Source organism: Trichosurus vulpecula, chromosome 1, assembly GCF_011100635.1.
Source record: "Trichosurus vulpecula isolate mTriVul1 chromosome 1, mTriVul1.pri, whole genome shotgun sequence".
Classification (NCBI taxonomy): Eukaryota; Metazoa; Chordata; class Mammalia; order Diprotodontia; family Phalangeridae; genus Trichosurus; species Trichosurus vulpecula.
The window spans coordinates 550,507,540-550,533,553 of record NC_050573.1 but is presented as its reverse complement, the minus strand read 5'-3'; the positions used below and the strand labels follow the sequence as shown (position 1 = coordinate 550,533,553).

The 26,014-nt window shown below is 40.7% G+C and overlaps 1 protein-coding gene across 1 annotated transcript in view; it reads right to left on the bottom strand.

Annotated features, from left to right (window-relative positions):
• Positions 1–5,757: 5,757 nt before the first annotated feature.
• DNAH3 (dynein axonemal heavy chain 3) overlaps positions 5,758–26,014 on the bottom strand; it is a 171,731-nt gene continuing 151,474 nt past the window's right edge. The window contains exons 52-62 of the mRNA XM_036766518.1: positions 24,745–24,943; positions 21,618–23,759; positions 20,693–20,918; positions 18,122–18,366; positions 15,404–15,520; positions 13,144–13,298; positions 12,290–12,457; positions 10,499–10,641; positions 8,824–9,028; positions 8,180–8,317; positions 5,758–6,111 (exon numbers count right to left, since the gene is read on the bottom strand). Of these exons, the coding sequence (XP_036622413.1) occupies positions 5,758–6,111; positions 8,180–8,317; positions 8,824–9,028; positions 10,499–10,641; positions 12,290–12,457; positions 13,144–13,298; positions 15,404–15,520; positions 18,122–18,366; positions 20,693–20,918; positions 21,618–23,759; positions 24,745–24,943 (4,092 nt within the window). The remainder of the gene's footprint in view (positions 6,112–8,179; positions 8,318–8,823; positions 9,029–10,498; positions 10,642–12,289; positions 12,458–13,143; positions 13,299–15,403; positions 15,521–18,121; positions 18,367–20,692; positions 20,919–21,617; positions 23,760–24,744; positions 24,944–26,014) is intronic.

Below are 26,014 nucleotides of genomic sequence, written 5' to 3'. Positions count from 1 at the left end.
TTCCCCTTACTTTCCTCTGGAGTAAGATACCCAATTGAATGTGTATATTATTCCCTCCTCAGGTTGAATCCAATGAGAGTAAGATTCACTCATTTCCCCTCACCTGCCCCCTCTTCCCTTCCAATGGAACTGCTTTTTTTTTGCCACTTTTATTCTATCTCTCCCTTTCTCCTCTCAATATATTCCTCTCTCACCCCGTATTCCATTTTATTTTTCAGATATCATCCCTTCATATTTGACTCATCCTGTGCACTCTGTCTATATTCCCTTCAGCTCCCCTAATGCTGAGAAAGGTCTCATGAATTACATCTTTCCATGTAGGAATGTAAGCATAACAGTTCAACTTTAGCGAGTCCCTTATGAATTCTCTTTCTTGTTTACCTTTTCATGCTTCTCTTGATTCTTGTATTTGAAAGTCAAATTTTCTGTTCAGCTCTGGTCTTTTCATTGAGAAAGCTTGAAAGTCCTCTATTTTATTGAAATTCCATATTTTACCTTAGAGCATTATACTCAGTTTTGCTGGGTAGGTGATTCTTGGTTTTAATCCTAGCTCCAATGACCTCCGGAATATCATATTCCAAACCCTTCAATCCCTTAACATAGAAGCTGCTAGATCTTGTGTTACTCTAATTGTGTTTCCACAGTATTCAAATTGTTTCCTTCTGGCTGCTTGCAGTATTTTCTCCTTGACCTGGAAACTCTGGAATTTGGCGATAATATTCCTAGGAGTTTTCTCTTTGGGATCTTTTTCAAGAGGCGATTGGTGGATTCTTTCAATTTCTATTTTACCCTCTGGTTCTAGAATATCAGGGCAGTTTTCCTTGGTAATTTCTAGAAAGATGATGTCTAGACTCTTTTTTTGATCATGGCTTTCAGGTAGTCCAATAATTTTTAAATTATCTGTCCTGGATCTGTTCTCCAGGTAGTGGTTTTTCCATTGAGATATTTCACATTGTCTTCCATTTTTTCAGTTCTTTGGTTCTGTTTTATAATATCTTGATTTCTCATAAAGTCACTAGCTTCCACTTGCTCCAATCTAATTTTGAAGGTAGTATTTTCTTCAGTGGTCTTTTGGACCTCTTTTTCCATTTGGCTAATTCTGCCTTTCAAGGCATTCTTCTCCTCATTGACTTTTTGGAGCTCTTTTGACATTTGGGTTAGTCTATTCTTTAAGGTGTTATTTTCTTCAGTATTTTTTTGGGTCTCCTTTAGCAAGTTATTGACTTGTTTTTCATGGTTTTCTTGCATCACTCTCATTTCTCTTCCCAATTTTTCCTCTACTTCTCTTACATCCTTTTCCAAATCCTTTTGGCTCTTCCATGGCCTGAGACCAATTCATATTTTTCTTGGAGGCTTTTGATGTAGGCTCTTTGATTTTGTTGACATCTTCTGGCTGTATATTTAGGTCTTCTTTGTCACCAAAAAAGGAATCTAGAGTTTGAGTTTGTCTGAGTTTGTTTTTGCTGCCTGTTCATGTTCCCAGCCAACTACTTGACCCTTGAGCTTTTTGTCAGGATATGACTGCTTGTAGAGTACAGAGTACTTTGTCCCACGCATAGGGTCTAAGTAATGCTGTTTTCAGAGCTACTTCTACTCCACCGTCACCCCAAGCACTGTCCCAGCAGCACTTCTCCTCCCCCAAGAACCGCCAACCAGGACCGCAATATAGATCCAAGCAGGGCACAGCAAGAGAATCTGCCTTTGTGCCTAGAAAGCGCTCCTTGCACACCTGCTCTGATCTGCTGCTAGATTCCTCCCACCATGTGAGCCAGGGACTCGGAAAGCAGCTAATGCTGTAGCTCTGGAAGCAGCCTCAGGAGTTTCCTGCTGCCGCCACCACCCCCAGGGCTGGTGGCCAGACTGCTCTGAACTCAATCCTGCAGTTTCCCTCTAACCTGCTCTTTGGCATTTGTGGGTTGAGAAGTCTGGTAACTGCCACAGTTCACTGATTCATGGCCCCAAGGCCTGTTCCAGCTGGCTGACTGGGTCTGGTCTGTCCTGGCACAGCCCACGCTGGGCTGCCCTCTGCTCCCAGCACTGTGTGATACACCCTTCCCGGTGACCATCCAGGCTCTGCTGGGCTAGAGACCTGTTTCCTTCTGCTATTTTGTGGGTTCCACAGCTCTAGAATTTGTTCAGAGTCGTTTTTTACAGGTGTTTGGAGGGATTTGGGGGAGAGCTTAAGCAGGTCCCTGCTTTCCAGCCGCCATCTTGCCTCTGCCCCCATAAGTGGAGTTTTCTTAAAATGATAAGTAGCATCCAAATAATTTTTTAAAGCAAGTATTATTGGTAATGGAGATAAACTAGAAGTCTTCCCAGTAAGATCAAGGGTGAAGCAAAGATGTTCATTATCAGCATTATTTAATATTGCACAAGAAATATGAGCTTTAACAAAAAGACAAGAAAAAAATTGAAGGAATACAAATGGGCAACAAGGAAACTAAAGTTATCCCTTTTTGCAGATGATATGGTGTACTTAGAGAACCCTAAAGAATCAACTAAAAATAATCAAAACAGTGAACAACTTTAGCAAAGTTTCAGGATGTAAAATAAGCCCATATAAATCATCAACATTTCTGAATATTACCAACAAAAATTAACAGGAAGAGGTTGAAAAATTCAATTTCAAACAATTGCAGACCGTGTTAAATACTTGGAAGCCTACCTGCCAAGACACACACACACACAGAGGAACCATATGAATATAATTACAAAACATTTTTCATTTAAAAATCTAAACAATTAGAGAAATATTAATTATTCATGAGTAGGCCAAGCCAATATAATAAAAATGACAATGATCTAAATTAATTTATTCAGTGCCCTACTAAACTACCAAAGAACTACTTTATAGCATTTGAAAAAATGATGAAACTCACTTGGAAGAACAGAAAAGGTCAAGAATATTAAGGGAATCAATGAAAAAAAAAAGTGAAGCAAAGCGGCCAAGCAGCACTAGATTTCAAACTGTTTTACAAAAAAAAAAAAAAATCATGACAACAGTCTGGTGCCGAATAGGAAAGAGTGGTGGATCAGTGGAATAGCTGAGGTATATAATATAAAGAAGTAAATAACACAGTAAATAAAGTTTGATAAACTCAAAAATCCGAGCTACTGGGGCAAGAACTCACTGTTTGACAAAAAGTGCTGGGAAAACTGGAAAGCAGACTGGCAGACACTAGGCACAGACCAATATCTTACATCATATACCAAAATAATCTCCAAGTGGCTAAGTGATTTAGACATAAAGGATGATATAATAAGTAAATTAAGGGAACATTTAAAAAAGTACTTGTCAGATCTATGGAAAAGGGAAAAGTTCGTGATCAAACAAGAGAGGATCACAGGAGGTAAAACTGATCATTTTGATTACATTAAAAAGCTTTTACGTTAAAAAATACAGCCAAAATTACAAAGAAAGCAGAAAACCAGGAAGAAGTATTTTATAGCAAGCTTCTTTTGATAAAGTTCTTATTTCTCAAATATATAGGAAACTGAACCAAATTTACAAAAATAAGTCATTCCTCAGTTGATAAATGGTCAAAAGATTTGAATAAGTAGTTTTCAGAAGAGGAAATCAAAGCTATCAATAATCATAGGAAGAAATCCTCTAAATCACTAAAAATTAGAAAAATACCCATTAAAATATCTCATAGCCATCAGCTCGGCTAACATGATAGAAAAGGTAAATAATGAAGTGGGGGGGGGGGGAGTGGAAAAATAGGTAAACTGATGCATTGTTGGTGGAGCTGTGAAGTGGTCCAACCATTCTGGAAAACAATTTGGAACTATGTATTTTATAGCCCTTTGACCCAGCAATACCATTATTAGGTCTTTACCCCAAAGAGATTAAAGGAAAAAAATATTTATAATGGCTCTTTCTGTGGTGGCAAAGAATTGGAAATTGAGGAGATGCCTATAAATTGGGGAAATGGCTGAACAAGTTGTGGTATATGACTGTGATGGAATACTGTTGTACTGTAAGAAATTACAAAGGGGGTGGTTTCAGAAAAACCTGGATTTATTATATTACTTAATGCAAAGTTAAGTGAGCAGAATTAGAACATTTTACACAGTAGCAGTAATATTGTAATGATAATCAACTGTTTAAGACTTAAATTAGTTGAAAAACGCCATCTACTTCATAGAGAGAACTGGTAAACTCTTAGTGTGATTAAACCTTGGGGTTTTTTTCCACTTTATTTTTCTTGCTTTTTTTGGGCAACATAGCTAATTTGGAAGTATATTTAGCATGACTTCACATGTATAATAGGTATCATTTTTCTTGCTTTCTCAATGAGTGTAGGAGAGGTAGAAGGAGGAGAAAATTTGGAACTGAAAATAAATATTTACATTTTTTAAAATCCCTTATTATTTCTTACCTTGGATTGGTTCTGCCTTTCCCATAACATCCACCAGCATAAAGTGAGTTTTATTTTTAAAGTTTCATTTTCTTAAAAAAATCCTCACCTTGTATTCCTGGCCATGTAGTATTAAAGAACCTTGTCTGTGGGCTTGGAAAATCTTGTTGCTGTTTTTTAAACCAGCCATTAAACAGTTTTCAAAAGAGTAGAATGATTCTTCTGTTTCTTTGTCGGCCTTTGCACCTTCTCATCGTTCCTTACTACTTTGCTGATTTTGTTTGTCTTAGAAGAATCCTGGGCTTTGTCGACCCATTCGTGCTATTTCCCTTAAAGAAACCAATGGAGTGATTTTGCATGTGCATTCAAGAAGAATCAAAGTCACCCAGGCAAGGATATTTGTCGGCAGGCCTGGATTTGTGTCCTCTAACAAAGTGACCAGGCTTCATAAGGATTGCAAAGGAGAAAGAGGGCCGCATTTCCTTCTTAGTTCAACCCATTTCAACCTAGTGAGGCAACTTGTTACAAATATGTAAGTGGAAGATAAGGATTGGGAGTTGGAGACAGAACTCAAGTTTCAGATTCTGGTTCTGCTGTTTACCGTCCTGGTAACCTTGGGGAAGTCATATAATCAACCTCTTCGCATGGGTTTCTTAATGTTAAATGATAGGGTCAGATTTGATGATCTTTAAAATCTCTTTCAGTTCAAAAGCTATGTCCTGTGATCATATCCTCTGACTTTTGGGATGCAGCAGATGTATGAAGATGTATATATATATATATCTGTATATATATATATATATACAGATATATATATATATACAGATATATATATATACAGATATAGATATATAGATATATATCAACATAGGGAGAAGATAGAAACTGAGAGAGTGTAAGAAAATTATATTACAACGCTGCCCAGATTGACTGCTTTGTTTGCTTTCCTAACTCCATCTAAGCAGGACTAGAATAGCAGAGCGCTAAGTGGAACACAAAGTGTAGAGACAGAAAAACAATATACAAAAAAGCGAATATTAACATATTAATAACCCAAGAAAAGCAACATGGCACAGTGGATCTAGCGTTCTCCAGACTGGAAGACCAGATCCCAAGTCCTCCATCTGATACATATTAGCTGTGTGATGCTGAGCAAGTCACTTTAACTCTGTGATTTAGGCAACTCGTAAGATGACACATGATAGGACATAGGTAGTTTCCTTATTTAGGCTCCCTAAGACTCAGTGGGACTTCTGAAGTCCCCTGTCAGTTCTAAAACAATGATCCTATAAGCTCTACATTTATAAGATCATAGTCACTGGCCTGGCTCAATTTTTTTTAACTAAGGGAAGAAAAGTTAAGTGTATACTACAGAGCGAATAGCAGGTATATTTTTTTAATCATCCAGCTGGCACAGCGATGCCACTCCACGGTTTATCCAGTGCTTCTGGGGCTGGAGCGTAGGGAGCTCAATGGAAAGGACGTAGTTGGTTGAGTGGCCTGTAGTGGATAGGGTGCCTTTCCGGGCACTTGTTTTGTAGACAGGACACTGATAAATGTTCTCATGCAGGAACTTGGAACTTTCCCCTGGCTTGAGCCAAATGATGGGGAGAGGGTCATAAAGGATTTTGGGGAAAGACTCTCCAATCTCCATTGTAGTCCTGTCCCACCGAGCTCCTTCCAAGAAAAGGCCTTTGACAAAGGCCCCATTTTCCGGTTTCTCTTCTACAGTTAGTTCCTGTGAGGTCACCTGGAAGAATGTACAACATAGTTTTAGCATTTATCCCCTGGGCTGTTTATCTCCTGTGGTGTTACGTTCACATACTTGAAAATAAGTTGGGTTTATTTAACACTTCCTCTTTCCCTCACCTATCCCATCTATCAAAGACCGAGTCTCATCAGTTCTATAGCTATAACATCCTGGCTTCTATCCCCTCCTCTGTTCCCAGGGCGCATTTAGGGTCATTGCCACATGCCTGGGCTGGAATCCCCTAGTAGGTCTTCCTAACTTCACCATCTGCCCCTGACAATCCATCTGTCATCCACCAGAATAATCTTTTCTTGTGCAAACTGTGATCACACCACTCTTCTGCTCAAAAAATGGAAGTGGCTTACAGTTGTTCACAAAGTATTCAGCCTTCTGTGTTTGACGTTGAAAGAGCACCGTCTTGGTCCTGCCCCGCCATTTCAGCCTCATCTTATATGACTCCTCTCCTTGCACTCTCTGCTCCAGACAGAGTGAATTGTTCTTTCCACCATCAGTCACTCTCAACATACCCAGCACTCTTCTGTCTCTGTGCATTTGCTCGTATTGTTCTCTGCCACAATTGTCCTGCCCCTTCTTTTTTGCCTAAAGCCCAACTCCTCTAGGAAGCCTCCTCTAACAACCTGTCCCTTTGGACCTCACACAGCACTTTGTTTTGTACCTTTAATGCACCTATCCTGCCATATTGGGTATTACAGTCATCTCTTGTGTCTTTTCTCTCTATTAGAGAGAAAGCAAGAACTATGACATATCTCAACTGTGCCTTTCCCTGAACAACTCACAAGGCTCTCACACACAGCACGCATGCAAACATCTGTGAATGAGTGAATAACTTCTCAGGAGCCAAGAAAGCTACTTCTCTGTGTGAAAAAAGTAAGTCTTCCTGGCTATAATGACCCCTGGACTCAGGAGTGTCCTATACAGTACTACTTCGTATGGGAGGTTAAGCGGTAGATGTCTCCCCAATCACCTGGGAGGCCCAGATTCTAATCCTAGCCAATCTTTTATAATCCTGTTTGGTTTGGTTTTTTAATAGGGGTAGAGTGGTGTGACAAATACAGTACTGGACTGGAAGTCAAGACATCTTGTCCTAGGAGAGCTATATATAGCACAAAGTGAACAAGACTTTTCCCCTAGACACTGACATGGAAGAGAAGCAAGATGTTTCCTCCCAGTGGTGATCTCCCTCCATTCACCTCATTTTACCTCATAAAAATCCTCTAGCTCACCTTGCTATGCAATACAACTGCAACTCCAGGTCCTGCTGTCCTGCCTACTCTCTAATAGGTACACTTCCTTTCTGTATGGGTACCAGGGACAATCTGTGCCTTTTCCTGGCGTGACTGCACCAGCCATCAGTCCCTCTTATGCAGCACCGCTACCCCATCTCAACTGGTTTTTTTTGTTGTTTTGTTGTTTTTGCCCAGGTGAAAAAAGTTCTTGTTACAACTCTAGGTTCTGTTTAGTCTTGTGCAACCTTAGGTAAATTAATTTCCAAACCATCTCTTGGCCTAGGTTCCCAGCTTTGAAACAAATGGACTGAACTAGGTGATCTTTGAGACCTCTTCCAGCTCCAAGATTCTACTTTCATAAGATTATTATATGCCTTTTCTGCTCCCTTCCTCCATACATTTTGTTAGGTCAGTGCTTGATCTACAGTAACATATTCATTTGCCTTTGCCACGAGCTTCAAAGTAACACTATCACACTCAGATGCAAAGCCAAGTAGTAACATTCTCCAGGATGATGGGCCCTATCAGACTCTATAGGCATGCCGAGAACTCAACCAGACTTCTGTTTTCACTTTGTATGGAGGTGGCAGGACATTTCAGATGCATCTCTCCCCTTGGAAATGCATAGTCAGAATCATGGGAACAGTCAGATTCCAATGGAAATAGCAGTCCAGACCACCTTTCAGGAAAAAAGATGCCAGATCATCCATTCCTTAAGCTCAGTAAAGTGAAAGTGATGGAACAAGAGGAGATCCTAGGATCATCAGCGATTTTTGTGTTCAACTTGGCCATTGAACTGAGCTGTGTGCACCCACCCTTACCTCAAACTGAAATCCGATGTGATCAATAGGAATGGTGTACTTCCTAGCAAAATTCTGGGAAACCCCTGTCAAAAAGGACTGTGTGAAGTAGAACCCTGAGATCCAGAACACACTGGGGGCTCCATTGTCGATCCATTCCTGAGGAAGCATAGGAACAAAATAATCACCCACAGATTGGCACAGGGGGCCAGGTCAGGTCAGGGTCAGGGAGAAGCTTGCTTATATGGGTAAAATAAGACTCTTAAACACCCCCTCCCCCACCCTCACACACCCTATTGCTCCTATTCTCAAAAAAAAAAAATCCTCCCCTTTTAAAGCCTGGGAGTAGCAAAGCTTGGCTGCCCTGGACTCACCTCCTCTACAAAGTATTTCCTTAACAAGCCTGCCAATCATTTCATCATTCCACCTCCCTTTCTGTATTGATACTGTTGCTGACATTTCTTTGTCATATGGATTTGTCCCCTATAAACAATCCCTCTATCTTTAACATCACCCTCCCTCAACCCAACTCATGAAAGAAAGATGGTCTGTAGACAGTAGGCCTTGGGACCATATTGTTGGTTGGCTGCTTGCCAGCCCCAAGGCCATTCATCTAGTGTCTCACTGTCTTCTCCTGTCCAAACAAAGCTAGTGGGTGTTATTACCTGGAAGAAGGCTAGACGTGCTAGGAGATCAGCCACATAGCCGCCTAGGGGCTTCAGTGATGGGTAAGACTTTGATGCCCACATGCCTGGCACTTTTCCCACTAACATACTGTTGAAGACATCTTCTAGCTCTGAAGACATCAAGACTTGGCCTTTGATGGCTCTACCCAGGTTGATCAAGCTGCTCCGAACCACTGTTGTCAGTCTATGGGGGACAGAAGCCAGACTCAATTTATGCTTCTAAATAGGGATCACTCCCTCCTCCTGTCCCAAGTGTATTAAGGCAGATACCTTCCTTTTTTATTGGCACAATAATAAACACAATAGATGAAGTGACTGGAGGTTGAAGTGGGAGAAATTAAAGAGCTTTGCTATTCTTCAGGGAGGTTTGCCGAAATCCACAGAAAAGCTTTCTACTTCAAGGGAGCCCAGACTACAAGGACCTCTTTGTCCCAAAACTCATCCTCTGGACCTAAGCTTGACTGGAAACAAACTGAAAATGCCAAAGGATTGATCAACAGGCACAGTCTGTTGTCTCCAAGCTCCTATGGAACCTCCACATCTGGATCATATTTATATGTCTAGTTTCTTAGCATTTCAAAGCTACAATCATCAGTGGGATAAAGCAAATTAGGGCCCTGAACCCTAGCTAAAGGGGTGCTGGGATAGGAAGAAGTATACCCTGTGGTTAAAAAACTAACAAAATAATTAATTGAGCCCCCTATGCCCCAAACTAATCCATTATGTTCCTGCCTTACCACTATCACCAAGAAAGAGGGACAGAATTTATCTTTCCCTCCCTCTCATACACAGTCTTCAAGGCTGCTCATGGTGTTCACTTTAACCTCATTCCACCGGAACACACAAGTTGTGGGAAGTGGTTGGGGGAGAGATGCATAGCTTTATTTATCTAAGCTATGCTCCATCAGAAATTACTTGCTAGAGAATCATGCCAATGCAAAACAGACATATGGAACTACATTTGCTGGGTGAGCCAATCTTTGGCTCAAGCCAAAGGCTCATTGCCAACTAGGTTAGGCAGTGGTCTCCAATGGAAGGCCACCAGACAAAATAATTGCTGCTCTATCACTTCAGCTTTTAAAGGGCAAAGGCCCTGTATCCCCTGGAACAGATTCCACCTAATCTGAAGGTCCTACTAAGATCTGGTCTGGACCTATGATTTGATTGGTATGGGGAATTTCTGGGTGAAGAAATATCCTCTCTATCAATGCAGACCTTCACCTTCTTTACAACTTATAATTGTGGTTGAGTCATTAAGTTGTGTCCAACACTTTGTGACCCCATAGACCATAGCACACCAGTGCTGTCCATGTTTTCTTGGAAAAGATACTGGAGTGGTTTCCCATTTCCTTCTCCAGTGGATTAAGGCAAACAGAAGATAAGTGACTTGCCCAGGGTCACACAGCTAGTAAGTGTCTTGAGGCCAGATTTTAACTCCTGATGCCAGGCCCAACGCTCTATCCACTGAGCCATCTAACCATCAACTTATAGAGGACTGCCTAAGTCACTGAGAGATTAAGTAGCTCATCTAAGGTCATATAGCTAGATGGGTCAGAAGCAGGACTTGGAACCCAGGTCTGTTTGTCTTCAAGGTGAGCTCTCCACATGCCACCTAGCAGCTCCTGTGACCACAGAGAACAAGGACCAATCCTACCTGTTAAATCGAATGAGCTCTTGCCTCAGGACAGTGTTCATGGACTCTTCATAGAGCACAGGATACATGTTCATGACCATTTCCAGGTCAAAGTCCACAGGAAGTTTGGATAGGATATCCTTAGCCAGATCTTCAACCACTTCCTTAAATTTCAAATTGGTAGTGAAACAAATATGAAATAAGCTTTTTGAGTGGTGGTTTTTTAAAAAAAAAGAAATTAAGGTGTAATAAATAGCTTTTTAAAATATGCTTTGATTGAATTTCTCTGGAAATCATCTGCAGGGTATAAAATGTAAACCAATTACCATATGGATTCCCCTTCCATTCTTTAGGTAGTTTATTCCCCCCTTTCCATTCTCTATGTGAATTCTATCCACACTAACAGCAAGGAAGCATATGTAGGAAAATCCTAACCTTTTGGTTCACAGCAGGCAGTGAGATCCATAAATCTGGCCCTGATATTAAAGGCTATGATCTAGGCACAAACTTGCTCTTTGGCCAAGTGGGTAAGGTGAGATTAGCACCAGTCATCAGAGAATTTCTCATTTTTCCAAGGGAATCATTCCTGAGTTCCCACCCACGAGGTCCCCAGGGACTCTGGTACTAGACCTCTGCAGGGGTATTTCTTGGTGGTATTGGTCACCTTCTCAGTAGTTCCTAAATCCTTCTCACTCATTAGCTGCAAATTTGCCTGACTGCTTCCCTTTCTTCCTCCCCCCGTTTGTTCCTTTGCAGTATCCCCTCTGGCAAACGGAAAAGCCCACTGATGGGTAGTATCTGCTGGGGAGGTGAGTGAACCTAAAAGAGAGAGAATGAAGATGGCCTCTTCAGTATTAAAACAGTCCTAAAAAGCAGGAAGTCTGGTCTCTACACTCTTTCTTCTTTGGTGTTGGTGAAATCCCCAGCACCCTTATACTGAGAAACAATGACACAGTCCCTACCCTGTGCAGAATCATCTAAGAATGTTCTTATAGCCAATTATGTGACATCTCTTGAAAACTGAATGAATGAGACCTATGCGGTTAGAAATGGTCAAACTGGGGATACGAAGGAGTCAGCATGCTGTAGAGCTAGAACTGAGAGCCAGGGGAATAATGATTACTAATCCCAATTCTGTCATGAACTCACTGTAATTCCTTAGATTATTTACTTCACCTTTCAGAGGTTTATTCTACATTCAAATGGCCCAGGAGAAGCAAAAGTGCATTGAAAAATGAATTGTTTTTTTTCTATTTCTTGAAAAAATTTATAACAGGGGATGATTTGCTAGGGGGGGGGGGGGAAGGTGATAGGAGTATTTCAGAATTAAAAGATGATGTAAAAACAAAAGATCTCGATAATATTTTACAAAAGGAAAATATGAAGCACTAAATGAATGCAAGGCATTATTATAAGAAGAGGTTTGAGTGAGATCACCTCTAAAGGGCCCATTTCCATGATTAGAATTCTGAAGTCCTCTTCTTTCTACAGATGGCAGGTTTTCTCTAGTCACAGAGAATTTCTTAGATCAGGGCTATCCAACCTTAGGCTTTCATTGAAGCAATAGACAGTATATTTTGATTTGCCATTTTCGTGAGAGCTCTGCGGTAGCTCGGCTTCATTTACTAAAGCATTTATGTAAGTTTCTATGCTTGTAGGCAGGCCCCATTTTGGACAGTCCTGTCTTAGATCATTTCTTCCCAACCCTCCAAGTCAGCCCCATCTAGAAACTGATGCTACCCAACAATGTCATTCCTTTTTTTTGGGAGGGGGTGGAACAAGGTTTTGATAATGTCTCAAACCCGATGTTACCTGAGGAGACTTGCCAGCTCCCCCACTTTGCCTGGGGAGCGTCAGTAATACCCCATTAAGCAGCAGATTAGTCTCCTGGTTGTCCTTGGTGATATCTGCATTCTCATGAAGGCCAAAAACTTCCGGGTGGGTTGCTATGGGCAAGCCCCTTATGTAGTCAATGTAGGCCTGGAAATGAAACCTCACATTAAGGAACGGCAAACTCAGGGTCCACGGGGATCAGGCAGGGCATGATGGGTCAGATCCTCAAGAGATCCCAGTTACTGATATCAGGCAAGTTACTGGATTTATCTCCCACCAAAACATGGTAGACATGGGAGGCAACCAAAGCTCTAACTACAGTATGTTTCAACTGATTGACTGTAAACGGCACTTACAAGTGTCTAATATCTATATTTGTAATTTTGTAGGAAAGCTGTGGAGATAAACCCCCGGCATTACTGCCTATCCTTAGTCTGCTGTAAACCTGGAACTACTCACACAATCATATGTATATACCAAGCCTCTGTGCAGAAAACCAAACCAAACTTTAAAACTGAGGATGGGGGTGGCGGGTAGCTGATGACACGGGTGCCAGTGAGGAAGAGCTGAGATAAGTGTTGGGAGCCCTCTACCATATCCTTTTCTCTCTCCCTCCCTCCCTCCTGCCTCACCTGCTCATTTCTCACCTCGTTTTGTTTTCTCCCTTACTCCCCTCTCCCATGTCTATATATTCAGGCCTCACAGGATCAGACATGAGTGCACCCATCACTCTGCAAGCCTCAGAGCTAAAGGGAGTCGCTGAACTCTGTCTTAAAGTAGAACCCAAGAAGGTAATGAGAAATGTGGGATAAAATCCTGGAGCAATATCTTACCGAGTACGTACTGTCTGGTGGGACAAAGTAGACCCCTCCAGGAGCCAAGCTGTAATAGTCAGTTTCTATGTCCTTATTGTAGAATATGGAAAGAAGGGATAGGAGGAGGCGTCTGTCTTTGTCATCAGTCACTCTGCCACCATAATTACATTCACCTGGGGAAAGTCAACAGAAACTGGGCAGAAAGGAGAGCTTTGGTCTGGTTATCATTCATTCAGAAGGATTTATTAAGCATCACAGATATTGTAGGAGATGCAAAAATGAATAAAAACAATTTCTGCTCTTGAAAGCAACAGTAGAGGGGATAAGAAATGTCTGTAAATAATTATAACGAATTAGAATGCTTAGGACAGGAATAAATAAGGTGATATGGGATAGCAGCAGAAATCAGAAGTAGGAGGGCTTGGAAGGTCAGGGAAAGCTTCATGGAAGAAATGGTATTTAAGTTTGGGCTTGAAGTATTGGATAAAAATGAGATGGAACTAGGGGAGGAGGGTGTCCCAGGGAAAGGATATAGCATACACCAAGGGACAAGGGTGAGAAACTCTAGGGGCAAGTTTGAAGAACAGCAATTGGCCTAGTTTGAGCAAAGCATAGGATATAAACAGTAGTGGGAGATAAGATTAGAATGGTATGTTGATGCCAGATTATGGAGGGCCTTGAATATTGGGTTCAAACTTTATTTTTTGGCAATGGGAAGCCATCAAACATTTCTGAACAAGGGGTGACATCATCACAACTTCATATAGGCTGGATTACAGGACAGTTTCTCTAGCATTTATGTATTTTTAAAAATTCTCCATCATTAATGGGTTTGGACAGCAAACCTCAGGTAACATTTCTTTTATGATTAGCTGCTTAATTATAAAGAAATGATGAAGCAGGATTTCATGGTGGCCCTTAGGAGCTCCTGCCATCCATCACTAAGATAACTGCCATCAGTCAATTAGCATTTATTAACCACTTAATACATACCAAGCACTGTGGTAAGTACTGAGAATACAAATATAATTATAGCAAATATTCATATTTATAATTAATATAATTAAAACAAAAGACAGTTCTTACCCTCAAATAGTTCATGTTCTAAAGAGGGAAAGTAGTATGTAAAAGGAAGCTGAAGGGGGTTGGGAGGGAAATAAAAGCACTCTCAGTGGTGATAGGCATGCAGATATTAATTCCCTAGCAAAGTAGAACATCTGTTCATCTGTGGCTGACACATTATGTTAATTAGGAGACCCTGAGTGCAGATGCCAACTCTCACTTAGCTATGTACCCTGGGCAAGTCATTTAAACTCTCTTGACCTCAGCTACATAATGGGGAAGAGGCAGGGGACCCAGGAAACAGAGGAGAGCTGATAGCAGCAAGAAAAGCTGTTTGTGAGTCCCAGCAAGTCAAGTTGTGAGATCTACTAAGAAAAACATCATGCCCCACAGGGTTAAGGAGTGCCCTGGTATCCATGGCAACATAGGAAATCAAGAAGGGGAACAGATTTCAGAAGGAAGAGGATGAGTCTGATTTAAGACAAGTTGAGTTCAAAGTGCTTGTGGGATATCTAGGAAGAGCTAACCAGTCTACAGTTAGAAATATAGAATGTGGGGCAGCTAGGTGGTACAGTGAATAGAGCACCGGCCCTGGACCTGAGTTCAAATTCGGCTAGTAAGGGCCACTTACTAGCTGTGTGACCTTGGGCAAGTCATTTAACCCCAATTGCCCTGCCTTCCCCCTCCAAAAAGAAAAAAGAAATGTAGAATGTGAGAAGCCTGGAGCTTAGGAGGAGGACATAAGAATGTCCTTGGCTTATTGGGGAGCTTTTGCTATTCCAGTTAGTACTGGGTTCCTAGGGTGAAAAACTAATGGCACATAGGCCTCAGGAAGGAATTCAGAGGTAGCTTTGAAATGACCTCTTGAAAATGCTGCTGTTTATTTGTTTTTAAGGAAACAGTATCCTGCCTCTTCAGGGATCTAGTAGGGATGCTGTCTTATGGGTATCACTCACCCAACATTTACACAGTTCTTTGTATAACTAGCCAAAGTTTCATGTCTCCGTAACTATGTGTTAAGTTTCATTGGGGCAGGAACTATGTCTTTCAACTCTTAACAGCTTTCCACAAATTAGGTAAGGAATAACTATTTTGGAATGTCTTGCTTAATTGATTAAGCAACAAAGAAGCTTGCTCTCTCTTTAGGTGGTTGAAGGAAAAGAGAGAACAGGTGGATGTGGTATGAAGAGAAATATTTGCTAAATTGTTTCAGTACCTGTCAGGTAGGTCAGAGCCTCAAATGGCACTTCCTCATAGTCATTCAGGAACATCTGGATCTGCCGCATGCTGATTCTCAAGTCAGACTCATTGAATTCATACGGGATATTCCAACCTGCCAGAGTCAGAGAAGTATAGACATTAGAGCTCCTACTCAGTGATCACATACAGGAGAGTGAAGCACCATCTGGGGTATTTGAGCATCTTTCCTACAGAGGAGAAAATCAAATCTGCACTGATGTTTATGGTCAGTGTGGGAACCATTCTAACTTTGACCACATGGGTTCTAAAAGTTAATTTCTTTACCATTCACTCAATTAGTGTGATAGATGTCAGCAAGCTGGGATTTGTGAAGGGAAGATTATTTATCTTGGTTGAAATACTTATACCCCAAAACTCCAAAATCAGTACAATAATAAAGTTAGAGAAGGGCCCTTAGCTCTTCTCAGGGGCACTTTTGATTCCAAATTCACCCAAGTCAGAGAAGGTAGCCTAGCAGCCACTTGGGGCATGGGAGTTTGGGAGCAGGGCCACAAGTCTGATCCAGTCTGTACTAGGGTGGACAGGGCTGTGGGTAGCAGATGGTCTGCACACCCACCATTCTCTTCTGCCTTCATGTCCCATCAATGCTTGGAAGCCTGAGCTGTTTATTTTCTCCCTCCTTTATAAAATTGAAAAGGTTATTGTTTGGGCTTCTTTCAGCTTAAAATTATTCAGGTCTAAAGGATATTCCATCTGACTCCACCTCAGCTTTGCTTTTGGTAAGAGTTGAATGACCTTGAGCAAGTCATGTCTGTGTATGTGTGCCCACATGTGATTTCAAGACCTCTTCAAGCCCCTTCACCAAAACATCTGTTGATTTGCTCCTTTCCTCCCCATCTCCCTCTTCTTCCTTAAGTAATTGGGCTTCTTGGATGCTATATATGAATAAAAACACTGACCTTCATACCTAGTTAATGAGAATAATTTGTTAAAATAGGAAGCTGCCAGATGGTGTGCCTGTTCTTCCCTGGATATTCTTCAGCAGTTTTCTTGTGGTACCCTTATGTCTCTGTCCAAGGTGTCCCAGGATCTCTGTCTCCCTCATGGAGCAGTCTATGATACCCCCCAACTGCCATCTCCTACACATCCCTAAAATAAAGTTATTCTGGGTCATAGCGATCACTAGTATCTCTTCAAAATGCTCTCAAACAATCCCTATAATAATACCTTCTAGCACCTCACCAAGAAGCAAAGTGTAAATCACTGGTATACAATTTGAAGAATACGGCCTTTTCCATTTGGGGATAACTGATTTATTTTGGCTATCTTCTGTCTTAGGACATCTCTCCTTTTATGACTCAAAAATTTTTTTCAAACAATAATGTTAATGACTTTCAAGAGACCACTCACAGTAATTTACAGTTAAGTTTATCTGGAACACTAGTTCCAGACTTTGAGTAACTAGTTCATTGAGAGCAGCCAGGTGCTTTCTTTCTATTTCTTTCTACTTGGTATCAGTTTCCTGTTAACCATTGTTTTTATTCTGGCCTTCCTAGTTTGAAGCTCATTAATAGAATCAAAAAAGAGTTGAATACTTCTGTCTTTTGTATATCATTTATTGGCACCATCCCTTTCACCCCAGGAAGTAAATATATGTCCTTTATTGCCCCCAACATAGCTTTTTTAAAGCCTCATTTGTTGCCACCTATGTGACCTTAGGATTACCTTGAGTAATCTCTCAAGGCCTCAGTTTCTTTATCTGTAAAATGAGGAAATTGAATTAGATATCCTCCAATGGATATCTAAGGTCCCTTCCATAAAGATCCTATGTTCCTGTTCAGTTGGAGAGTGACCAAACAAATTGTAATCTGTAGATGCAATGGAATCCCATTATGTTGTAAGAAACAATGAGCATGAGCAATCCAGAGAAGCATGAAAAGACTTACATGAACTGATACAAAGTAAAGTTAGCAGAGCCAGAAAAACAATATGCACAATGACTACAATAATATAAATGGGAAGAACAAAACCACAAAACAATAAAAAATGAATGTTGCAAAATTTCCAAGAATAAGTTTGGCCCCAAAGAAGAAATATGAGAAGACATATCATCGCCCTTTGTAGAGGCCAGGGGAGAGAATGTTCTGTGGTCATGGAACACTGCATATAATATAGATTTTTTTCAATTTATCGATCAGTATTGCTAACTTTATTTTCTCTTTTTGTTTTTCTTTAAAAAAACCCTTTGTAATAAGGGTTGGTTGCCATGGTAGTGGGTAGGGATAAAGAGGAAAATCTAGGTAGTGTGAAAACAAAAGATATCAATAAAAATATATTTGTTAGAATTGATAGCTCTCTCTCTCTCTCTCTCTCTCTCTCTCTCTCTCTCTCTCTCTCTTTCTCTCGATCCCTGGGAGGGGAAGAAGAAGGAAAATTTAGGTAATATAAAAGGAAAAAATGTTAATAAAATTCTATTTTTTAAAAGATCCTGTGCTCATCTGATCTTTAGTATTCATTCCTTGCACTTCAGACACTGTTCTTATAGAAGTATGGCATTCTTTTTTACTTACCCCTTGTTGTCTATATGTGTGTATGTATATGTATATATACATACATACATATATACAGATAGATAAGTAGATAGATAGATAGATAGATAGATAGATAGATAGATAGATAGATATTTTAAAGAGCTTCTTTTCAGAAGAAATTTATGAAGACTCCCAGAACTTACCTAGGGGTCCAAAGTTTCTTCTCTCTTGAACAATGGCATGGAAGAAACAGAGGCCGAACAACAATTTGTGCCACATCTTGGCTTTCTCACAACTGTTGAAGAAGATGGGATCTGAGATGGGGTCATTGAGGTAGGAGCGCAAGAGGTTGGCTCGGACACCTTTGGGAGGCTCGTTGGTCATTTTTATTCCATTCTGGAGGATGCTGACGGGAAACTTCTCTGAGGGATAACTGGTCAGCCACAGCCTAGAATGAGAAAAGTGTGATTCATTTGCTTAGCCGAAAATCAGTTTATCACCCATAATTTTTAGAAATCCCCAGAACTCTGCAAAAAAAATCTCTCTTTGTTTTAAATGATCTGAGAACAAATCACACCTACACTAGGCTTGATTGGCTATTAAAATTTGATAATTACAATAATCACTAGCATTTAGATAGCATTGTAGGGTTTGCAAAGCACTTGGCATGTGTCCGCTACTCCTTTGCTCCTCACGACAACCTTGTGAGGCAGGTGCTATTATTAGACCTATTTTACAGTGGGGAAACTGAGGCCGAGAGAGGTCAAGTAACTTGCTCAGGGTCTTACCTTGGAACATCCTTCCATTGGTACAGCTTTCTTGTCCCATTGGGAGCCTTCATTTTGGGGAAAGGCCCTTGCCAGCCATCCTTCATTCCCTTCCCAGCTCTGCTTCTGACTCCCCAAACTCTCCCCCTGCTTTTCAGCTCCTTTCTTCTGGTTATCATTCCCCATTAGAAAGTAAACTCTCTGAAGGCAGGGACTGTCTTTCTTTTCACTTGCACTTGTCTCCCCATGCTTGGCACAGTGCTTTGCACATACTAAGCCCCTAATAAATGTTCGCTGCCTACCAGTTATCCTGCCCAGGGTCACACAGTTTGTAAATTTAACAATAGGTTCCCATTCTGAAGAGGGATGGAAATAGCAAAAATGTATAGAATTTACATTCTTTTTAAAATGTTTTACTTCAGAGCCAATGATAATTTGAGGTGAGACCTGAGAGAATATTTATTGGAATGCCCTCATTTTATAGATGAAGGAAAGTGACTTGTCTTTACAAATGTAAATTCATTCAAAATCCAAGGCTGCTCTGCACATATTTCATTTGACATGGATGCAGACACTGATTTCTGTTCAACGTAAGGAAATGCTTTATAACAATTAGGAAGAACTGTCCCAAACTAGAGTGACCTCTCTCAGGAAACAGAGGCTCTGAACCTTTTATGTGTCATAGACCCACAAGCCGATGAATCCCTTGTCAGGAGAATATTTTTAGATACATAAAGTAAGATACATAGGATTGCAAAGGAAACCAATTATATTGAATACTGTTATCAAAACACTAAAAAAAAAATCAACAAGTTCATGGACAATAGGATAGCTCCCTATCATTGACAGTCTCAAGGAGAGACTGGACCACTACTTTTTGGAGATATCTGAGAGGGAATTTGTGTTTCAAGTTTGCACTGGATTTGATCAATATTTTCCAACCTGTGGGCCTTGGACTGTTTTTTTTTTTGGGGGGGGAAGCAAAAGGTGGGGTAAAGATACTTATGGCAAAGGCACCATCTCATTACATGAATTTTTGTGACTAGAGAATTAACCACTAAGTGGCTGGCCTACTGTTCATGAACTTCTCTGCCCTTAGCTAGGCTTGTCTTTGGAAAACAGAAGTAGTTTTGTTTTTAAGATTGTAGTCAATGTTTTTCCAGCCTTGTAGAATTTATGAGAGCAGTGGTGTAGGCTTTGTGAACCCAGGCTCACCTCCAGGCTCTGATAAGGCGTAGGAGCAGGACAGCATACAAAACAGTATACATACTTTCTACAGACTGAACGAGTGATTTCACTCACATATATGTTCACTATTTCTCATAAGTCTGTAGGTACTATTGTGATAAATAAAATATAGATTCATGTAAAAGCAACAATTAAATTCATAGGAGCTTATCATTATGCATTTTCTCAACTAATGGATACTAATAGTACAACTACTGTCAGATAGAGGTCCATGAAAATTTTTGACACTGAAAATGGGTCTTCATATAACCACCAGATTAGTAGTCCTCTAATAATAAAAGGTAGTATTTATATAATGCTTTAAAGTTTGTTTTATATACGTAATCTCATTTGTTCCTCACAACAACCCTGTGAGGTAAATGGCTATTATTATCCCAATTTTTCCAATTAGGAGAGTGAGGCAGTGGAGGTTAAGTGATTTGCCAGGGGTCATAAAGTTAGCAAATGTCTGAGCTAAGATTTGAATTCAGGTCTTCCTGACTCCAAGTCTAACACTAGCCACTGTACTACCTAGTTGCCTCCCAAAAGAGGAAACATGGGTATTTTCTAGCTCTGTACTCTAAGATTCTATGATTCTGTCATGCAGAAAGTGGGCAAAAAAAGACAGTAGGACTGACCAGTAGGATTATTTATATGAATCAACATGTTTTATTTTGTTTCACTTTTACTTCATGGCATTTCAAATATAAAAATTAAAAAGGGGCCTGCCCAAATAAGGGTTAAACAAAGAAATCAGGAACTATCTGGGTAGTCTCTTACCGGAAGGAAGGATTGGTGTTCTCAGGAATAATCACTTCCTCACATATCTTCTCCAAAGCAGGCATCCAGCTGGTGGCTAGATGGCAGTTCTGTAAGACCACCCAGGTTCCCTCACTGATGGCTTTGTTAATCATATTGGCAGCAATGGGGCCCTGGCCCTGGCCAAGGGAGATGGTTTGAATGCTGCTACCTCCCATGCCAAGATCATCCGCAAACTTGAGCAGACCTGTGAGCAGAGCCAATGGAGCTTTTAGAAGAGATTGGGATGATTCTGCCGAGTTTACAACGATCCCACGAAAGCAATGACGTAAATTAAAATTCCAGACCCTTGTGAAAAGAGTTCAAAAAAATCCTCTCCATGGTGTCAGCAAGATAAAAAAGCTCTTCAGCAGACAGAGAAGAGAAAGCTATTCTTGGTATGATCATCCCAAGGGCTAAAGTCAACAGTTCCCTCTATCTAAATAATAATAATGTATAAACATATCTAGTACTCAAAAGTAATTAGTAATAAGCTTTCCTGCTAAGATAGCAACACCATGTTGGGACCCTGCGTTTAATGCTAAAGCCTCTGTTTGCTCCTTCTCTTCTACATAGAAACATTCAGATTTTCAGTTTCCCTCTTCTGAGTGCTCAGTAGAGCACATGTGTAATTTTGATAATTGAATCCAGCTTCTGAGAGTATAAGATGTATAATTACATTTAATATTCTCATCCTTACCTAGTTCTCTTTATTTTTCCTTGGTTTTCCTCTTGAATCTCTTTCCCAAATATCCCACTTAGAGATATAAAAGGAAAACTCAAAAATCCTGAAAATAGAGAATAACTATCTAGAATCCACTTCTAATGGCGTGTGCAAAGGAACTGGGTTTTTTTGTTATTAATTTGAATGCAAATTTTTTTTACCACTTAATGTTGGCTTCCTCACCTGCCATTGGGTCAGCACCTGGAGACAACACAAAGATCAATGGAGCACAGCTGTTAGAATCACTGTAGGATCCCTGAAGGTCAAATGTAGGTGGTTCAATGTATGACTTGCCCATGTTATAAACAATGAAGTCCTGGGCAGCTGGAACAATTTTGTCAGGTCGCAGACATCGGAGAACCACCAAACGATCTAATCCATAAAGAACTTCCCAGTCCCTAGGGAATGGTTCTTCATGGGGCTTGGCAGAATCATAGATCTTCTTCCAGTCCAAAACACAACTTTCTACATCCTCTTTCAGACCCACAAGAGTGGGCAGCTGGGATGCACGGACGATCTCAGCCCATGACTTTTCAGACAACCATTCAGGAGCTGGATTGGGATAGGGGTTATCAAGAGCTACACCTCCCGTCAGAAGAAAGCGCCAGACTTCGTCATTAATTTCACCTCTCCCTTTCATGATCCCAATAGTCAGGAGGAGAGAGAAGAGTATCTTGTCCTTCTCAAACAGTGAACGACAGACATTGTTGTAAATACTCATTGTGAAGTGGTCAATGATGTTCTCTATACGTTGTTCCAAGTCCTCACTCTTCCGGCTATGGGCCAGGGAGTGTACGTACAAGTTGATGAACCAGATCAGAGAATACTGGTACATTGGTTCAATGTTAGCCAAGTCGGAAATACAAAAGAAGACAGTGGAAGAATGAATAGCCACTGGCTTGTAGCCCATCCTCGTTTCATCAATCTGTGTTTCTGTCACTGAGGCAATTTTCTGCTTCTCAGAGATTTCCTCAGATAGCACTTTAGAAGAAGACAGAATTTTAATGGCAGTTTCATCCTCTAAGATGTTGCCTTCAGACTTGGAAAGGACCTCTAAGATCTTATCTTCTATCTCTTTCAACTGCTTCTTGTTGTCAGCACTTTCAACAATCAACTGGTTCTTCTTCTCTTCTAGCTCTGGCTTCTCCTTGGCAGCAACAATACCGAGAAGTTGGTCTTGGAGACCCAGGGGAGTGATCATAAAGTTAAGGAGACAGACTTTCACAGCTATTTCAGGGAGATAATGGGGATTTCTCAAACGGGTTGTAATGTAAAGTTTAAAATCTCTTGAGTATTCAATAATATTTTCACCTAGTCTCATGTACTCTACCCCTTGCTGTTTGAATGTTGACTTGAGTAAGATGGGCTCGATGAAAGCATCCAGCTCTTCCCCAATGTTTTCTAGTAAGACTGGAGTGCCAAACTGAATAGCATTTTCCAGTACTCTCACATAGTTGGTATCAGAAAGCTTGATTACAGAGAGTTTATTGGATTTCTCCATATTTTTGACCCACTTGTTGGCCTGCCCCTGTGGGTCAATCATTAAAGCCCATCGTCTTGAATTGGTCACAATGATGCCATTATCAATGGAAAAAGAGTCTATGGGCAATCCAGCAATCTGCCAGGCTCGGATTTTCACAGGATCCCCTAAGGTGTTACTGAGACTGAAGTCATCAGAGCCTGGGATCTTTTTTGCCTTGCAATAGTCTAGCCATTGGTTTTGGCAGTCAGTGCGATAATCTACTGTAAAGGCTCCCAGATAAGCCACAGTGCCTGAGGACAGCAACACGTCCCCTGTCAGGTTAGTATAACGAATCCCCAATAGCCGGGCAGCTTCTGTCCATCGGTCTTTTTCTCCCCCAAGGCCACTGATTAGTTTCTCTGCCCGGATTAACTTCTGGGAACAAAGTTCAATATTGTCTTCTAATGCCTTTTTCTTCAAGTTCATGGCCTCAAATTCATCATTCAAGGCTTGGAGACGATCTTCCACCAGCTTCAACTCTGCCCTTTTTAGATTCAACTTTGCCATCTGTTCATCCAGCTTCCCTTCTGCCTCTTTCAGTCTTTCCCTCTTGGGCGCCACCACTTTGGCCACTCGATCATATACTTCCATGGCCCTTACCCACTTGCACAAGCCCTCACAAGCCGATGATACATTCTTAATGACTGCTGGCTGGAAGTCCGGGTGGTCAATGAATCTTTCTCGAATTCTCTTCATGACTATGGCAGGGATATTATCTTTATCATAGGTCTTCAAACTATCCAAGAATTTCAGATCCCCAAGGACCTTCCTAGATGTACCCCAGTAGTCTTCTATCATCTTACCTGTTTAATGTAAGAAGTATTTATTGAGTACCTATTAGTAAGTAATTCATTGTCAATGAAAAGTTAAGATCTAGTTTAATTCACAGTGTTGTAAATACTTTTTAAGTTTGGCTAAAAATAAAAAGTTTAAAACATTTTATTATGTGAAGTCATATTACTTCAACACTTCACAATTTTGACTGAGAGAGGAATACCTTTCCCAGTACAACCCCTCACTGACATAGCAGATGGCCATTGAGAGTTACCGTAGCCAAAAGGAATTTCTCACAGTATTGAATCTTCACTAACTCAAAGAAGAGAAATCTCAAAAAGGTTTGAAGAGAGACCACAAAATGACAATTTAGTGTGATAAAAATCTTAGATATTCTGTAAATAAGAGGGATTGTTCAGATTTCCTATGGAAGTGGCAAGAGACATTTGCTGCTAGTTTTCAAAGATTCCATATTGGTTGGACCTGTTAACCTGTTCTATTCTTTAGGTATGTAGTCAACTCCGAGAAACTGGTCTTAAAGTTTAAACTTAAAGTTAATCGAGTTTTTAAATAGAATGATAATAAAGGTCTTAATATTGCTATGCTTGTAGAACTATTCAGATGTGGTTATCTCTGTTCTCTCACGTGCTTTTTAATCTTCCTACTTGTCCTGTTGTCTACATGAGGTACTATTTCTGTCTTTACTTATCCTCCCTGCCTTAATTTTAAGCTCCCCAAAGTCAGGAAGCAATATCTCCCTTGAGAAAAATTTTTACTCTTAGAAAATGAATATCTTTTGATTGGTTAAATGACTGAGTGACTGAAAGGGAGAACTGATTTCAAGATCAGCCTTTCTGTTTCTACACAATTAAAGCTTTAGTCTCTGGCTCTGTTAACACGTTGTTAAACAACTCCTTCCCTGGAGGTGATTGGTTTGTTGTGTGTTCATGCCACATGGGCTACAGAATCTGCAGGGCTTTTCGGAGGTGCAGGGAGGAAGAATGGGGAGCTTACCGCTACCACTCGGGTCAGGTTTCCTCTCTGGTTTCAGCCCTTTCATGACACAGATACTCTCCATGACAAGTTTGACAGGGCCAGGAGGGTTCTGCATTGACTTAACCATGGTGATATCTGAGGCATTCAGGGTATCCAGTGCAGAGAGGGCAGCCTCCAGTGCTGGCATGGCTTCTGCCAGGTCACCTTCACACTCATCCTGTAGGCAGAGGAACAGAAACGGTTAGCCCTACAGGGGTGATGCCAAACTGTATCATCCTCACAGCAAGGGGTTCTTTACCTTTTTTGGTCAATACTCTTTTAGCAATCCAAAAGAGTCTAAGGATCTCTCTTCAGAATAATGTTTTAAATTCATGAAACTCAAATGAGGTTATAAAGGAAATCAATTATATTTAAATACAGTTTTTATATATATATATATATAATTTTTTTAAATAAAAGTTCACAGACTCCAGGTTAAGGCTTAAAGGAACTCTCAATAGGAATGAGTGCCCTCACATAATTGTTATCAGAAAGCTTGATTTGCAGAGGGTTTATTGGATTTCTCCATGTTTTTGACCCACTCGTTGGCCTGCCCCTGTGGGTCAATCATTGAAGCCCTGAATTGGACACAGTGATGCTATTATTACCCCAATGATGCCACTCTCAATAAGAGAGGATTACTGTTTGGGGATTCATGGTGAAAATCAGCCAGCGGTCTTCTCTGCCAAGGGACTCTCCTGCCAGAGCATGGGCCATCTAGTGCTTGTTCAGTCAATAAATGTCATGCAAAGGGGACCATGCAGTTACAATTATTTCCAGCGCCAGTCATCCAATGGGGAAATAGTACAAGTTATTCTCCTCCTCTTCTTTTTCTGCCTTCCTTGAGCGTTCTAATGCTCTGTGGCATGTCCTCCAGAAGGTAAACAGCAGGAAGAGGTAGATCTCACATTCTTCCTGTGGGCAGCCCTGGCAAAGTGTTTGGTAGGGGAGGAGGTCAAAGCTGTTGGATTACCAGTGGCCTTAAGTCATCCCAGTCCCCCATGAGCACCAAACAAACAAAAACTGGCTGTACCATCCTCCTCTGAAAATATGAAGTCACTACTGGCCAATGGACAGATTAAACCTCTGCTCCATTTCTAAAAGGGAAGGACTAGAGATAATCCTACTTTTTTTTCTTTTCTTTCTTCTTTTTAAACCTTTTTATTGATACCTTTTGGTTTTACATAATCCCTGTTTCCTAATTTAGCCCTTCCAGGCTGTGCCTCCTGAGAGCCATCTCTTCTGACAA